We start from the raw sequence: 18045 nt of genomic DNA, 5'->3' as shown, positions 1-18045 counted from the left end.
GGGAATAAATACCTTCGATTTGTACCAGCATTCGCAGTTATTTTGTTACACAGTGAATGGTGGTGCTGGCTCGAAGGGCTGAATGGCCTCCTCCTGCGTCTATTATCTATTGTCTATTGCAGTCAATTACCATTCATTATACGACGTGGCAGGGTGCAGAGTGGATAACGCGATACTGCAGGAATTCAGCCGCTCCCAAAAGCAAATAGACTTCGAACCTTTGTGCCGGGAATTAAAATGGCTTCGAAAGACAAGGTCGAGAGTTTAACCGAGGAGGCAGTTTGTCCCATCTGCCTGGATTTCTTCACCGACCCGGTTACACTGGAGTGCGGGCACAACTACTGCCGCTCCTGTATCACACAGAGTTGGGGCAGGGAGGGGAGAAACCCCTGCCCGGAATGTAGAGAGGAGATTGCAGACCGCACCCTCAAAGTCAATCGGGCCTTGGCGAGACTGGCTGAGAAAGCTCGAGCACTGAGCCTGAATACAGAAGAGAAGGGAAGTAAGCTTTTCTGCGAGGAACATCAGGAAGAAATGAAGCTGTTTTGTGAAAATGACAAGAAACTGATCTGTCTGGTTTGTCGAGATCCGCTGGAACACAGAAACCACAGCTTCCAGCCGATTAAAGAAGTTGTCGACATCTACAAGGTTAATGCAAACAGATTTGTATATTTATTTACCTTGTTCATTCTTTGTTGTCTAACGTCTATATTCTTTGATCCCAGGCTCGGGTAAAATCGGCCATAGAATCTGTCACGAAAAATAAATCTGATATCGAAGAAATAGAACAGCAACAACTACGAAAGATTTCCAAAGTTCGGGTGAGGCCTTCCTGTCTGGAATTTTTATGTAACGTTGCTCATTTTAATGTGTAGTGGACATGTTGGATCAATTGACTGCTGAAATTAGGTGCGTTGGGAGGAACTGCAGATGCTGGTTTGAACCGAAGATCATGACAAAAAGCTGGAGTAACTCAGCGGGACTGGCAGCATCTCTGGAGAGAATGAATGGGTGACGTTTCGGGACGAGACCCTTCTCCAGACTGGTTAGAGATAAGGGAAACGAGGGACAGGGAGTAGACGATGACGCAGAGAAATAAAGAACAATGAATAAAAGATATGGAAACAAGTAACGACGATAAAGGAAACATGCCATTGGGATGGGGTGAAAGTGAGAAGTTAGTGCGACTTGGGTGGGGGAGGGATAGAGAGAGGGAATGCCGGGGCTACCTGAAGTGAGAAAAGTCAATATTACTGTGCTGAAAGCTGCCCAAGCGAAATATGAGATGCTGTTCCTCCAATTTTGCAATTAGCCTCCCTCTGACAATGGAGGAGACCTGGGACAGAAAGGTCAGTGTGGGAATGGGAAGGAGAATTACACTTCTTTGTTTCAGGAAAATGTGAGAGAATTTGATTGATTAGATAATTCTGACAACCGGACGCTGATGGGCACTTATTCTGTAAGCAAACACAATACAGAAATATATTATGTTAATCTTCAGCATTCATTTGACAGGAAGAGTCACACAGCCTTCAGTCCCATGTCATATCCCAGTTTGTTGAACTGCACCAGATTATCACTGAGAAAGAAAAGTACTTCCTCAAAGATATCCGCGAAGATGAGCAGCGGATTCTAAATCTAATGGAGAAAAATCTTCGGGAGATTCAAGAGAATTTAAATTCTATTCAGGAGAAACTCCTGCGTTTACAGGAACTGATGGAACAAAAAGACAGCGTGATATTTCTAAAGGTAAGGAAGTCTATTTAAATTTGCTTCTATAAATGTGCAACATCACAAAATGGCGTCTGATATATTTGAAACAAATTCAACTATGTTGTCTATTGTCTATGCATCTGCAGTTCCTTCCTACACATCACTAACATCATATTCAATAGACAAGAGATAACAAGTGCAGGAGTAGACCATTCAGCCCTTCGAGCCAACAACTCCATTCAATGTGATCATGGCTGATCATTCTCAATCAGTACCCCGTTCCTGCCTTCTCCCCATAACCCCTGACTCCGCTATCCTTCAGAGCTCTATCTAGCTCTCTCTTGGATGCATTCAGAGAAATGTCCTCCACTGCCTTCCGACGCAGAGAATTCCACAGATTCACAACTCTCTGACTGAAAAGGTTTTCCACATCTCCGTTATAAATGGCCTACCCCTTATTCTTAAACTGTGGCCTCTGGTTCTGGACTCCCCCAACATTGGGAACATGTTTCCTGCCTCTAACGTGTCCAACCTCTTAATAATCTTATATGTTTCGATAAGATCCCCTCTAATCCTTCTAAATTCCAGTGTGTACAAGCCTAGTCGCTCCAGACTTTCAACATACGAGAGTCCCGCCATTCCGGGAATTAACCTAGTAAACCTACGCTGCACGCCCTCAATAGAAAGAGTATCTATCCTCTATCTAGCTCTCTCTTGAAAGCATCCAGAGAATTGGCCTCCACTGCCTTCTGAGGCAGAGAATTCCACAGATTCACAACTCTCTGGCTGAAAAAGTTTCTCTTCATCTCCGCTCTAAATGGCCTAATCCTTATTCGGCTGAAACGCACAACCTGTCCAGACTATCCTGTCAGCATCGTGTAATTTTTAGAATAATTTATATACTTCCTTCATCGGTTCTATGTCTGCAATATCATTATTCTTCTCTGTGTGTCAGTGGGAGTGAGAGTGGAGAAATGGTAATTTTTAACAGCTATTAATCTGGGTGAAATTCATGCTCTCAGTAGTTCCGTCTCGGTCAATTCAGTCTTGTGTTTTATTTATTTCAGGAGGAAGCTGTTCGCAAGCGAAGGTAGGGCATGTTCTTCACTGAAACTCTACATGTAACATATTTCCTCATAAAAATCAATGCACAATTTGGAATCAGCTATTTAATATTTGCAGGATTAGTGATGAGATCCATTCATTGTCAGTGAAAGATGGTGCCATAACGGCTGCAAAGTTCAACCACCTCTTTTTGTTGAAGACAACGTTGGTAGAAACGTTGGACTGCATTAAACAAGGTAAAACATATGGACTTATTTCAGTTGGTTTGTGGGACATATTGATGTTTTTATGTGATGCAAAGATTGTTCAAGATAGTGCACTGAATGGTAATTGGAGTTTCATTCCTGCGCCAACCCACGGGCTGAGAAACCTCACGCACACATGGTCAGCTGGAGATGTTAGATCCTGGAACACATGCAACACAGGAGCACGATACAACAAATACCCAGGCTGTTGGATGAACCAATGCATCCCGACCCACCCACTCCGCAAAAACACGCTGACCCATGAGTTTGAATTCTACCACGGTAGTCAGGAAATTGGAAGTAACGGAATTAAATTATAATGTACAACGAATGAGCAGTATAGTCATGAGGATACGAGGGTGTCCTGTGGAGATCTGTGCCATGGGCCCTGCCTAACCTGTGAGTGACTGTCGATGACTCTGGTTGACTCGGGTCTGCCCCCTGTTGGACCCTTGAGCCGCACAGACTTTCTCAAACCCCACACTGATGCATTGTAAGAACGAGACCGGATAGATCTTGGCCCAAGATCTAGTCTCAGAAAAGCACGCACAGTTTCATCGGCTTGACATATATACCCTTAAACACATTCACAAGAAAAAAACTCCCGTTCGTGGGCACAACCTCCTCCATTTACGTTCCCACTGTAAACTGGATTTGATCATCTTTAGGCACACTGAATATATTTACCTGAGTAACCCACAGACTCTGTAGTAACATACACGAAGAGTCAGGAAATTATGTTTCAGCTTTCCAGGACTTGGAGAATTTTGTGCAGTTCTGGTCATCCCTTTGCAGGAAGAATGTGGATGCCTTGGGAAATGTGCAGAAGAGGTTTACTAGAATGCTGCCTGGATTAGAGGGAATTAGCTATTAGGAGAGGTCGGATACATTTGCTTGTTTCATATGGAGTGTCAAAGGCTGAGAGGAAACTGATAGAATTATTTTTAATTATGAGAGGCATAGACAGGGTTGACAGTCAGAACCCTTTTTCGCAGAGTGGAATTGTATAGACAATAGACAATAGGTGCAGGAGTAGGCCATTCGGCCCTTCAGGCCAGCACCGCCATTCAATGTGATCATGGCCGATCATTCACAACCAGTACCCCGTTCCTGCTCTCTCCCCACACCCCCTGACTCCACTATCATTAACAGCTCAATCTAACTCTCTCTTGAACCAAGCATCGAGAAAATTGGCTTCCACTGCCTTCTGAAGCAGAAAATTCCACAGATTTACAACTCTCTGAGTGAAAAAGGTTTTCCTCATCTCCGTTCTAAATGGCCTACTCCTTATTCTTAAACTGTGGCCCCTGGTTCTGGACTCCCCCAACATTGGGAACATGTTTCCTGCCTCTAGCGTGTCAAATCCCTTAATAATCTTATATGTTTCAATGAGACCCCCTCTCATCCTTCTAAATTCCAGTGTAGCCAAGACTACAGAGCATAGCTTTCTGTTGTCCATATTAGGTGGCAGGGGGAGGGGAAAGAAAGCTCGGGGCAAATTTTCAGTTTTCCGCCCGGCTGTGCCCGAGGCCTAGCGGCTTCTCCCCCGGTCCCGGGGCCGCGCTGCCCGAGTCTCCCCCCGACCCCCGGGGACTCTCTGATTCTCTGCTTCTCCCCCCAGACTCCGTCACCCTGGATGTGGAAACAGCGAGTCCGCTGCTCGAGGTGTCTGAGGATCGGAAGAGTGTGAGATGGACCGGGATGTGGAGGAGTCTCCCTGACACCGGGAAGAGGTTTACAGACTGGCCGTGTGTGCTGGGATCGGAGGGATTCACATCGGGGAGACATTACTGGGAGGTGGAGTTGGCGGGGAGTCTGGAGTCCCAGATCTGGAGTCTGGGAGTCGCCTCTGAGTTTGTGGGGAGGAAGGGACCGGCCGCACTGACCCCGGAGAATGGAAGCTGGAGCATCAGGCGGATGGGTGACGAGTTTGATGCACTCACCTCCCCTCCATCCCCTCTCCCCGCCCGTCCCATCCCCGGGAGGGTGGGAGTTTATCTCAGTTACGAGTCCGAGACAGTTTCATTTTACGACGCGGACACCATGTCCCATCTCCACACCTTCACTGGGAATAAATTCACGGAGAAACTTTATCCTTTCTTCGGGATCTGGGATGAAGACCAGTGGCTGAGAATCTGCTCCGTTTCCGCTCCGTGTCAGTAATTAACAAATTCTATCAATAGACAATAGACAATAGACAATAGGTGCAGGAGTAGGCCATTCAGCCCTTCGAGCCAGCACCGCCATTCAATGCGATCATGGCTGATCACTATCAATCAGTACCCCGTTCCTGCCTTCTCCCCATACCCTCTCACTCCGCTATCCTTAAGAGCTCTATCCAGCTCTCTCTTGAAAGCATCCAACGAACTGGCCTCCACTGCCTTCTGAGGCAGAGAATTCCACACCTTCACCACCCTCTGACTGAAAAAGTTCTTCCTCATCTCCGTTCTAAATGGCCTACCCCTTATTCTCAAACTGTGGCCCCTTGTTCTGGACTCCCCCAACATTGGGAACATGTTATCTGCCTCTAATGTGTCCAATCCCCTAATTATCTTATATGTTTCAATAAGATCCCCCCTCATCCTTCTAAATTCCAGTGTATACAAGCCCAATCGCTCCAGCCTTTCAACATACGACAGTCCCGCCATTCCGGGAATTAATCTAGTGAACCTACGCTGCACGCCCTCCATAGCAAGAATATCCTTCCTCATATTTGGAGACCAAAACTGCACACAGTACTCCAGGTGCGGTCTCACCAGGGCCCGGTACAACTGTAGAAGGACCTCTTTGCTCCTATACTCAACTCCTCTTGTTACGAAGGCCAACATTCCATTGGCTTTCTTCACTGCCTGCTGAACCTGCATGCTTCCTTTCATTGACTGATGCACTAGGACACCCAGATCTCGTTGAACTCCCCCTCCTCCTAACTTGACACCATTCAGATAATAATCTGCCTTTCTATTCTTACTTCCAAAGTGAATAACCTCACACTTATCTACATTAAACTGCATCTGCCATGTATCCGCCCACTCACACAACCTGTCCAGGTCACCCTGCAGCCTTATTGCATCTTCCTCACAATTCATACTACCCCCCAACTTAGTATCATCTGCAAATTTGCTAATGGTACTTTTAATCCCTTCGTCTAAGTCATTAATGTATATCGTAAATAGCTGGGGTCCCAGCACCGAACCTTGCGGTACCCCACTGGTCACTGCCTGCCATTCCGAAAGGGACCCATTTATCCCCACTCTTTGCTTTCTGTCTGTTAACCAATTTTCTATCCATGTCAGTACCCTACCCCCAATACCATGTGCCCTAATTTTGCCCACTAATCTCCTATGTGGGACCTTGTCGAAGGCTTTCTGAAAGTCGAGGTACACCACATCCACTGACTCTCCCTTGTCAATTTTCCTAGTTACATCCTCAAAAAATTCCAGTAGATTTGTCAAGCATGATTTCCCCTTCGTAAATCCATGCTGACTCGGAACGATCCCGTTACTGCTATCCAAATGCTCAGCAATTTCGTCTTTTATAATTGACTCCAGCATTTTCCCCACCACTGATGTCAGACTAACTGGTCTATAATTACCCGTTTTCTCTCTCCCTCCTTTCTTAAAAAGTGGGATAACATTTGCTATTCTCCAATCCACAGGAACTGATCCTGAATCTATAGAACATTGAAAAATGATCTCCAATGCTTCCACTATTTCTAGAGCCACCTCCTTAAGTACTCTGGGATGCAGACCATCAGGCCCTGGGGATTTATCAGCCTTCAGTCCCATCAGTCTACCCAAAACCATTTCCTGCCTAATGTGGATTTCCTTCAGTTCCTCCATCACCCTAGGTTCTCCAGCCCCTAGAACATTTGGGAGATTGTGTGTATCTTCCTCAGTGAAGACAGATCCAAAGTAACGGTTTAACTCGTCTGCCATTTCTTTGTTCCCCATAATAAATTCCCCTGCTTCTGTCTTCAAGGGACCCACATTTGCCTTGACTATTTTTTTCCTCTTCACGTACCTAAAAAAACTTTTGCTATCCTCCTTTATATTATTGGCTAGTTTACCCTCGTACCTCATCTTTTCTCCTCGTATTGCCTTTTTAGTTAACTTTTGTTGCTCTTTAAAAGAGTCCCAATCCTCTGTCTTCCCACTCTTCTTTGCTATGTTATACTTCCTCTCCTTAATTTTTATGCTGTCCCTGACTTCCCTCGTCAGCCACAGGTGTCTCTTACTCCCCTCAGAGTCTTTCCACCTCTTTGGAATAAATTGATCCTGCAACCTCTGCATTATTCCCAGGAATACCTGCCATTGCTGTTCTACCGTCTTCCCTGCTAGGGCCTCCTTCCAATCAATTTTGGCCAGCTCCCGCCTCATGCCTCTGTAATCCCCTTTGCTATACTGTAATACCGACACTTCCGATTTTCCCTTCTGCCTTTCCATTTGCAGAGTAAAACTTATCATGTTGTGATCACTGCCTCCTAATGGCTCTTTTACCTCTAGTCCCCTTATCAGATCAGGATCATTACACAACACTAAATCCAGAATTGCCTTCTCCCTGGTAGGCTCCAGTACAAGCTGTTCTAAGAATCCTTCACCAGCACCTGGAATATAGTTAAATCACCTCCGTTCTTTAAGATGTTAAACAAGTCTGTTCCGGGAATCGATGACCATAAAACTCCTAGACAGCCGCCTGTGATAATAATAATAATAATAATAATAATAATAATAATAATAATAATAATAATAATAATAATAATAATAATAATAATAATAATAATAATAATAATAATAATAATAATAATAATAATAATAATAATAATAATAATAACAATAATAATAATAATAATAATAATAATAATAATAATAATAATAATAATAATAATAATAATAATAATAATAATAATAATAATAATAATTTCCTTTTTTTGTCCCACACCGTGGAAATTTACAGTGTTACTGCAGCAAAGTGGATAACAGGAGACATTCATTATAAATAAAAATAAAGACAAGGATAAATTGTTATCAGTTTACTGTGTATTCCTTAACTGTTACTGTTGACTCGGCTGTTGGGAGCAGTGCTGGTTGTGCAGTCTCACAGCAGCGGGAAGGAAGGATCTCCGATATTGCTCCTTCACGCACTTGGCATGTGGCAGTCTGTCACTGAAGGAGCTACTCAGTGCAGTGACTGTGTCCTGCATCTCGTTTAATATGTTTGATCCTGAAATGTCCTTGGAAATGCCCGAGGGAACCGTTGAGAGGGCATGTGGGATGTGCAATAAATGCAGGTTCTACAGATGTGCCCGGCGTGTAATTTAGCTCATGGGTTCAATTTATTTCCTTAAAAACGATAGCTGGTGTTATTAATGTCAATATTCTGTTAAGTGTCGTTTCAATTTAGTTCAGTTTATTGTTGCGTGAACCGACGTTTTCGTTGCGTGCTATCCAGTCAACAATACAATACAATACAATACAATACAATACAATACAATACAATACAATACAATACAATGTATCTTTATTGTCATTGTACAGGGGTACAACCAGATTGGGAATGCGCCTCCCATACGATGCAATAATTTAATTAATTTAAACAACAACAACCCAACGAGATTGTAACAGTTTTAAAACAGAATAAACTGCAAGTAGATCTGTGCCGGATCACTGCGATGTGACCATCGGGCTCAGCAGGACCGGTTCATAGCAGCTATGGCCCTGGGAATGAAGCTGTTCCTGAGGCTGGAGGTGCGGGCGTAGAAGGCCTTGTATCGTCTGCCCGATGGGAGGAGTTCGAACAGTCTGTTGCAGGGATGTGAAGAGTCTTTGTGGATGCTGGTGGCTTTTCTGAGGCATCGTGTGTTATAAATGCCCTCCAAGGCTGGTAGCTGTGTTCCGATGGTCCTCTGAGCTCTATGGACTACCCGCTGAAGTGCTTTCCTTTCTGCCTCCGGGCACCTGAGGTACCACACAGGGATGCCATGTGTTAGGATGCTCTCTATTGTGCAGCGGTAGAATGTCGTCAGCAGCTGTTGGGGTAGACCAGACTTCTTCAGTGTTCTTAGGTAAAGACTGCACATGATTACAATCGAGCCGTTCAAAGTGCACACGTAAACGATAAAGAGAATAACGTTTAGTGCAAGGTAAAGTCCAGTAAAGTCCAATTAAAGATAGTCCGAGGGTCTCCAAAGAGGCAAATGGTCGTTCAGGGCCGCTTTCCAGTTGGTGAGAGGCTGGTTCAGTTGCAGATGAACATGATAAGGGAAAAACGTTTAGCCCAAGTTAAAGCCAGCAAAGTCCGATCAAGTGTAGGAAATAAAAACTGCAGATGCTGGTTTAAATCGAAAGTAGACACAAAATGCTGGAGTAACTCAGTGGGTCAGGCAGCATCTCGGGAGAGAAGGAATGGGTGACGTTTCGGGTCGAGACCCTTCTTCAGACTGGATCAAGTCCGATCAAGGATCGTCCGAGCGTCACCAATGAGATAGGGCAGTAGTTCAGCGCGGCTTTCGATCTGAAAGGATAAATAACGCTAATATCAAAAGCATTTATTCCGATTTAAAGAGGAAATCGGAGCTCGGTGTCTCGGTAGTCACAAGAGACGGCAGATACTGGAATCTTCAACAAAAGACAAAGTGCTGGAGTAACTCAGTGAGTCAGACAGCGTCTGTGGAGGGAACTGGACAGACGAGGTTTCAGATTGGGACCCTTCTTCAGCTTGTCCGCCTCCTTGTTCTTCGTCTTTTCCTCGTCCTCCTAGATTGCGTTCTTGTCACCGGCGCTGCTCTGGGGTCGGTGAAGTCACCCGGCATCCAAATCTGCTCGATTTCTCTACCTAAGCCCCCTGCCCCGCCCCCTCACCCCGCCCCCCCCCTCACCCCCCCCCCCTCACCCGCCACGTCCCGGTAACTGTCCAAACTGATTAATCCAGCAATTATTTCTTCATTGTCGCGAAGTTTCAAGAGTTTTATTGTCATGTGTCTGGAGACGGAATAAATGTAATACTTGCAGCAGGCCAACAGATATGTTGATATATTACTCTGTAAATAAAAACATACTAAACCATGATGTACTTACTTCTGTGTTTATCTTCTTCTTACCATCCGCCAAGTTGCAAATGGCCCTTCCTGGTGGAGCAATGACTCACTTGCGACCTTTCCCAATTCCGTGAGCTGCCTTTGCCGCTTACACTGTTGTCCGCTCTCCACGTCGACATCGACATTGTTGTTGTCAGTGCAGGGTTCCTGACCTGACCAAGAAGGCTCATTGACTTGGCAGCATTGCAGGGTCGGCCTGGCCAAGCGTAGTACATCCCATTCTACGTCACAGACAGACCATTCAGTCCAGCTTCTCCTGTCTATTTTGCGGCACCAGATAAACCCCCTTCCACCCATTCACCGCACTGACCAACAATGTCCTGAACTCGATAGACCGACATGTGTTTCTCCAACAGCCCTCCCACCCCCAAAACACATACACTCTGCTTCAACCACATCTGTGGTGGCAGGTTCCACTTTCTCATTGCTGAATTCCTTAAGGAATATGTTGAAGACCATATTGTTTTAAATATATATATATTTATATTCATTTTTTCTTTGTCATTTGGTGTCTCCACAAGTAAAGATACTTTCTCCGTTCCCTCTTGGTCAAATTCATCACTAATCTAAAATTACAGTATCCGATCATCCCGGACATCTTAAAAGTAGGTATCAGGGTGATGTCCAGGATAGACATCAAGGTATATGGTGGTCCTTCTGAGATGGAGATCTGCGCCACTAACCCTGTCTAACATGTCAGTGACTGCAGATTTAGGTTCACTCACGTTGGACTTGTGGACTTCGCAGTTTCATTCAAACTGCACATTGACGCATTTGACAGATCTGGGCCCATGACCTGAGCTATGAGAAACTCACACATTCTCATCGGCCTAGAAAAGATCCCCATAAACACGTTCGCGAGACAAAATGGCAGTTCGTGGGTACAACCTCCACAATCTATGATCCCTTTGTAACAAAGAATACATACTCTTTAGATGCAGTGAATTTACTTCAGCATATACTGTAATTCTCCAACATTTTCACCACCTCCAACGGGATCCCACTACTGTCCACATCTTCCCATCTCCACCCCTTTCTGCAGAGACCATTCCCTCTGAAACTCCCTGGTCAACTCGTCCCTTCCTACCCAAACCACCCTCTCCCCAGGTACTTTCCCCTGCAACAGCAGGAGATGCAACACCTATCCCTTTACCTCCCCCCTCAACTTCATCCAAGGACCCAAACAGTCTTTCCTGGTGAGGCAGATGTTCACTTGCACCTCCTCCAACCTCATCTACTGTATCTGCTGTTCCAGGTGTCAACTTCCTTACATCGGCGAGACCAAGCGCAGGCTCAGCGATCATTTCGCTGAACACCTTCGCTCAGTCCGTATTAACCTCCCTGATCTCAATAGACAATAGGTGCAGGAGGAGGCCATTCGGCCCTTCGGGCCAGCATCGCCATTCAATGTTATCATGGCTGATCATTCTCAATCAGTACCCCGTTCCTGCCTTCTCCCCATACCCCCTGACTCCGCTATCCTTAAGAGCTCTATCTAGCTTTCTCTTGAATGCATTCAGAGAATTGGCCTCCGCTGCCTTCTGAGGCAGAGAATTCCACAAATTCACAACTCTCTGACTGAAAAAGTTTTTCGTCATCTCAGTTCTAGATGGCCTACACCTTATTCCTAAACTGTGGCAACTTGTTCTGGACTCCCCCAACATTGGGAACATGTTTCCTGCCTCTAACGTGTCCAACCCCTTAATAATCTTATGTTTCGAAAAGATCTCCTCTCATCCTTCTAAATCCCAGTGTATACAATCTGAGTCGCTCCAGTCTGCATGCCCTCAATAGCAAAAATATCCATCCTCAAATTTGGAGACCAAAACTGCACACAGTACTCCAGGTGCGGTCTCACTAGGGCCCTGTACAACTGCAGAAGGGCTTCTTTGCTCCTATACTCAACTCCTCTTGTTATGAAGGCCAACATTCCATTGGCTTTCTTCACTGCCTGCTGTACCTGCATGCTTCCTTTCAGTGACTGATGCACGCGGACACCCAGGTCTCGTTGTACGTCCCCTGTTTCTAAGTTGACACCATTCAGATAATACTCTGCCTTTCTATTCCTACCACCAAAGTGGATAACCTCACTCTTATCCACATTAAACTGCATCTCCCATGCATCCGCCCACTCACACAACCTGTCCACGTCACCCTGCAACCTCATAGCATCTTCCTCACAGTTCACACAGCCACCCCTCTCCCGGTGGCTCAGCACTTCAACTCCCCCTCCCATTCCCAATCTGTCCTTTATGTCCTGGGCCTCCTCCATTGTCAGAGTGAAGGAACACCAAATCGGAGGAACAGCACCTCATATTTCACGTGGGTAGTTTACACCCCAGCGGTATCAACATTGACTTCTCTAACATCAAATAGTCCTTGCTTTCCCTCCCTATCCCCTCCTCCTCCCCAGTTCTCCCACCAGTCTTTCTGTCTCCGACTACATTCCATCTCTGTCTCACCCACTCCCCTGGCATCAGTCTGAAGAAGGGTCTCGACTCGAAACGTCACCCATTCCTTCTCTCCAGAGATGCTGCCTGGCCCGCTGAGTTACTCCAGCAGTTTGTGTCGACCAATGAATTTATTCATTCGACGAGTCCACAGACATACAGCACACACTCTCACCAACACACACCTTACGTGTGGGGACACGCCATGACTTACACAACCAACCATGAACACACTCACCAACGCAAGGATACATGCACCCACTGATATTTAATACGGCCATTACATTAACTCAGTCTGACGCACTCATGTACCCAGCCGCAACTTTGCCATCCTCGTCTCCCATTTCGCTCTCCCTGTCCGCGAGAACCAAATCATTTCACTTCCACTTCCCGGAAGATAAGTAGCGGAAATGCATTTCTCTTTTCCATCTCGCGCAATTGTGGAAAATCCCCCACGGGAAACTTTCAGTTGTCCGCCCGCCTGTGCCCGAGGCCGAGCGGCCTCTCCCCCGGTCTCGGGACCGCGCTGCCCGAGTCTCCCCCGACCCCCCAGGGACTCTCTGACTCTCTGCTTCTCCCCCCAGTCTCCGTCACCCTGGATGTGGAAACAGCGCATCATCTTCTCGAGGTGTCTGAGGATCGGAAGAGGGTGGGACAGACCGTGTCCCGCAGGAGTCTCCCGAAATCCCGGAAGAGGTTCACAAACATTCTGTGTGCGCTGGGATCGGAGGGATTCACATCGGGGAGACATTACTGGGAGGTGGATGTGGCGGGGAGTACGTACTGGAGTCTGGGAGTCGCCACAGAGTCCGTGGAGAGGAAGAGACAGGTCGAACTGACCCCGGAGACTGGAGTCTGGAGCATCGAGCGGGATGGCAATGAGCTTAATGCAGTCACCTCCCCTCCATCCCGTCTCCCCGCCCGTCCCATCCCCGGGAGGGTGGGAGTTTATCTCAGTTACGAGTCCGGGACAGTTTCCTTTTACGACGCGTGCACCAAGTCCCATCTCCACTCCTTCACTGGGAATAAATTCACGGAGAAACTTTATCCTTTCTTGGGGCCTTGGCAAGAAACCGGGTGGCTGAGAATCTGCTCCGGTACCGCTCCGGGTGTGTAAAATGCTCGGGTCCCGGGACCGGCGTCAGGAACGGGGCTCAGGGGCTGTGGGGCAGAAACCCGGTGAACAACAGGTCGGCGCTGAACGGCTCCCATTTAATTCCCAAATTCCGCTTCGTAAAACCCCAGTGAGCGCGGAAATAAAACCAGGGGGAATGTCAATGTGGGAAGAGTGAAATAAACAGCAACCGCGTTTAGAAGTGTTGATCCGACTCTTTTTTAAACGTGATATCGGATCCCGTCAACTGAACTTTTATAAAAAATCTAAGGATTGATACACTTGACCTCCCCGCTCATACTTGACCCATGGGATCTCGATCTCATCAGGATTATAAATGGTCGGAAATCTTCATCGGGACACAGAAAAGTTGGACATTGAACAAATTTGACATTACAGTTGAACTTATTAGATGTGGAGAGAATCATAGGTGATAGGAGCAGGATTAAGCCATTCGGCCCTTCAAGTCTACTCCGCCATTCAATCATGGCTGATCTATCTTCCCCTCCTAACCCCATTCTCCTGCCTTCTCCCCGTAACCCTTGACACCCGTACGAATTAAGAATCTGTCTATCTCTGCCTTAAAAATATCCATTGATTTGGCCTCCACAGCACACTGTGGCAAATAAATCCACAGATTCACCACCCTCTGACTCAAGATATTCATCCTCAATTGCCTAAAGGGTTTTACGTGGGCAGGAAGAAGGTGGCAATGGTGAGCCTGGGAACAATTTAAGAAGGAGATGGGAACTGCACAATTACCAATATCGATACGATACGATAACTCTGTATATATCCCCGGAGGGAAATTGGTCTGCCAATTGGTCACGACAAACAACAAGTTACACGAAAAACATGAAATTAAAATTAAAATGTTAAAAGGGTAAAAGGGAACGTAGAATGAGATCTGGGTGTCCTAGTGCATCAGTCGCTGAAAGTAAGCATGCAGGTACAAGCAGGCAGTGAGGAAAGCCAATGGAATGTTCGCCTTCATAACCAGATGAGTTGAGTATAGGAGCAAAGAGGTCCTTCTGCAGTTGTACAGGGCCCTAGTGAGACCGCACCTGGAGTACTGTGTGCAGTTTTACTCTCCAAATTTGAGGAAGGATACTCTTGCTATTGAGGGCGTGCAACGTAGGTTTACTAGGTTAATTCCCGGAATGGCGGGACTGTCGTACGTTGAAAGACTGGAACGACTAGGCTTGTGCACACTGGAATTTAGAAGGATGAAAGGGGATCTTATTGAACATATAAGATTTTTAAGGGGTTGGACACGTTAGAGGCAAGAAACATGTCCCCTATGTTGGGGGAGTCCAGAACCAGGGGCCACGGTTTAAGAATAAGGGGCAGGCCACTTAGAACGGAGATGAGGAAGAACTTTTTCAGTAAGAGAGTTGTAGATCTGTGGAATTCTCTGCCTCAGAAGGTAGAGGAGGCCAATTCTCTGAATGCTTTCAAGAGAGAGCTAGATAGAGCTCTTAGGGGTCGCGGAGTCAGGGGGTATGGGGAGAGGGCAGGAAAGGGGTACTGATTGAGAATAATCAGCCATGATCACATTGAATGGTGGTGCTGACTCGAAGGCCCGAATCGGCTACTCCTGCACCTATTGTCTAGAATTGAGGGGGGGGGGGGGGGGAAGTAGACTATTCCCCAGGGCGGACGATTCTAAAACTAGAGTCCCCCTGACCCCCCCCCCCCCTTCACCACACCGGGTCTCCCACCGTCCCTCACACACGACGCTCCCCCACGCTGGGTCCACCATTGTCTCACGCTCACCGATCGCTGATCGCGGGTCGATAGCGATCCCCCCTTCCCTCCGCCGCCGAGGCTCAGGTTTCTAACGCGTCTGCTCAATAGATAATGGACAATAGACAATAGGTGCAGGAGGAGGCCATTCGGCCCTTCCAGCCTAACCCTTAATCTTAAACTGTGGCACCTGGTTCTGTACTCCCCCAACATTGCGAACATGTTTCCTGCCTCTAGCCTGTCCAATCCCTCAATAATCTTATATGTTTCCATAGGATCCGCTCTCATTCTTCTAAATTCCAGTGAATACAAGCCTAGTCGCTCCAGCCTTTCAACATATGACGGTCCTGCCATTCCGGGAAATAACCTGGTGAACCTACGCTGCACGCCCTCAGCAACAAGAATATCCTTCCTCAAATTTGGAGACCAAAACTGCACACAGTACAGGTGCAGTCTCACTAGGGCCCTGTAGAACTGCAGAAGGACCTCTTTGCTCCTATACTCATGAGAAGAAGTGCTGTTCCTCGAGAACGCATGGAAACGTTCATTGTCCGTGGGATTCGGAGAGTTCTCGGAGTTTAACTTCATGAAGTAGAAACAAGGAACCGCAACACGCTGGAGTAACTCAGCGGCCAGGTAGCGTCCCTGAAGAACACGGATAGGCGAAGTTTTGGGACGGGATCTTTCTTGGGATAAAACATGGGTAGATGACGTTTCGGGTGCGGGTCGATCTTCAGACCGAAGATGGGTCCCAACCCGAAACATCACCGATACGTTTTCCAGAGATGGTGCCTGACCCGCCGAGTTACTCCAGCACGTTGTGTAATTCTGTGAATCCGAGTGGCTTCTCGTCAAGCTCTCAAACACCCGTTTAAACTAATCCCAGTTTAGCTCGTCGCGTGTTCCGCTAAATCCCTTCAAACGTTACCAAAGAACAGAAGCAACTCTATTTTTTAGTGCGACTAAACCGGATTATCGAGGAGCGGTCCGCGCGGTTAGAGCGAGAACGTGCAAACTCCACACAGTGAGCACCAGGTCGAAGCCAACACTGGGTCGTTGTATTCACAAAATGCTGGAGTAGTTCAGCAGGTCAGGCAGCATCTCGGGAGAGAAGGAATGGGTGACGTTTCGGGTCGAGACCCTTCTTCAGACTGATGTCAGGGGGGGCGGGGTATGGCACCATTTTGGCGTTGCCCCCTTTGTTCTGCTTTACACTGTCCCAGGTCCATATGTCTGGTATATTCACTTTCAAGAACTAACTCCTTTGAGATTAGTTGGAGGTTTGCTCGGACAACTTCACAATGAACCCTTGCAGTTTAATATGGATAAGTGTGAGGTTATCCACTTTGGTGGTAGGAATAGGAAGACAGATTATTATCTGAACACCTTCGCTCAGTCCGCCTTAACCAACCTGATCTCCCGGTGGCTGAGCACTTCAACTCCCCCTCCCTCTCCCAGTCTGACCTTTCTGTCATGGGCCTCTTCCAGTGTCATAGTGAGGCCCACCGGAAATTGGAGGAACAGCACCTTATATTTCGCTTGGGCAGCTCGCAGCCCGGCGGTATGAACATTGACTTCTCCAACTTTAGATAATTCCTCTGTCCCTCTCTTCCCCTCCCCCTTTCCAGTTCTCCCTCTATCTTCCTGTCTCCACCTATATCCTTCCTTTGTCCCGCCCCCCTGACATCAGTCTGGAGAAGGGTCTCGACACGAAACGTCACCCAGTTCCTTCTCTCCAGAGATGCTGCGTGACCTGTTGAGTTACTCCAGCATTTTGTGAATAAATACCTTTGATTTGTACCAGCTTCTGCAGTTATTTTCTTACACTAACTTCAGATAGCCCTTGCTTTCCCTCTCTATCCCCTCCCCTTCCAAGTTCTCCCACTATTCTTCCTGTCTCCGACTACATTCTATCTTTGTCCCGTCGCCTCCCCTGACATCAGTCTGAAGAATGGTCTCGACCCGAAACGTCACCCAATTCCTTCTCTCCAGAGATGCTGCCTTGACCCGCTGAGTTACTCCAGCATTTTGTGTCTACCTTCAATTTAAACCAACATCTGCAGTTGTTTCCTGCACCTTCTACTGCAGCTGTACAAAGCGTTAGCGATGTCTCGCTTGGCGTGTTATGTTTAGTTTTTGATCAACCTGATTTCGGAAAGGCGCCCTTAAATGGAAAGCGTGTAGAGAATATTTAAGAGGAATAATTTGGCCAAGTTGGATAGACTGGGGACTATTTCTTAGAGCGCAAAACGTTGAGGAGAGATAATATAGAGGCATATAAAATCACGAGGGGCATCGAAAGGGTGAATGAACGGTCTTTATCCCATTGTTGGGCAATCTAGAACTAGTGGGGTTAGGTTTAAGGTGAGATGGGGAGATCTAAAGGGAATCCTAGGGTCAACGTTTTCACACATATATGGTATATGGAACGGGCTATCAGGGGAGGTAGTTGAAGCAGGCACAAAAAACAACATCGAAAACAGGTGGCGCGCAGCGCAGAACAGAACTGCTCAGCAGGTCAGGCAGCATCTCTGGAGACAAGGAATGGGCGGCGTTTCGGGTCGAGACTCTTCGTTCCCCACGGCCATTTCGAAGGACGTAGAGGATCAATCATATTTA

General features: G+C 46.8%; 1 protein-coding gene across 1 annotated transcript; it reads left to right on the top strand.

Moving 5' to 3' along the window:
- The first annotated feature begins 237 nt into the window (after window positions 1–237).
- Window positions 238–13683, top strand: LOC144591148 (zinc-binding protein A33-like). The gene is made up of 7 exons (XM_078395442.1): window positions 238–648; window positions 726–821; window positions 1516–1749; window positions 2781–2803; window positions 2896–3014; window positions 4645–4820; window positions 13327–13683. Exons 1-7 carry the CDS (start codon window positions 238–240, stop codon window positions 13681–13683), a joined length of 1416 nt encoding a protein of 471 aa, XP_078251568.1.
- The last annotated feature ends 4362 nt before the right edge of the window (window positions 13684–18045 follow it).

The sequence above is a fragment of the Rhinoraja longicauda genome, unplaced genomic scaffold, assembly GCF_053455715.1.
Source record: "Rhinoraja longicauda isolate Sanriku21f unplaced genomic scaffold, sRhiLon1.1 Scf000612, whole genome shotgun sequence".
NCBI classification, from domain to species: Eukaryota; Metazoa; Chordata; class Chondrichthyes; order Rajiformes; family Arhynchobatidae; genus Rhinoraja; species Rhinoraja longicauda.
The sequence above is the reverse complement of the archived record's forward strand: the minus strand, read 5'-3'. Positions and strand labels throughout refer to the sequence as shown.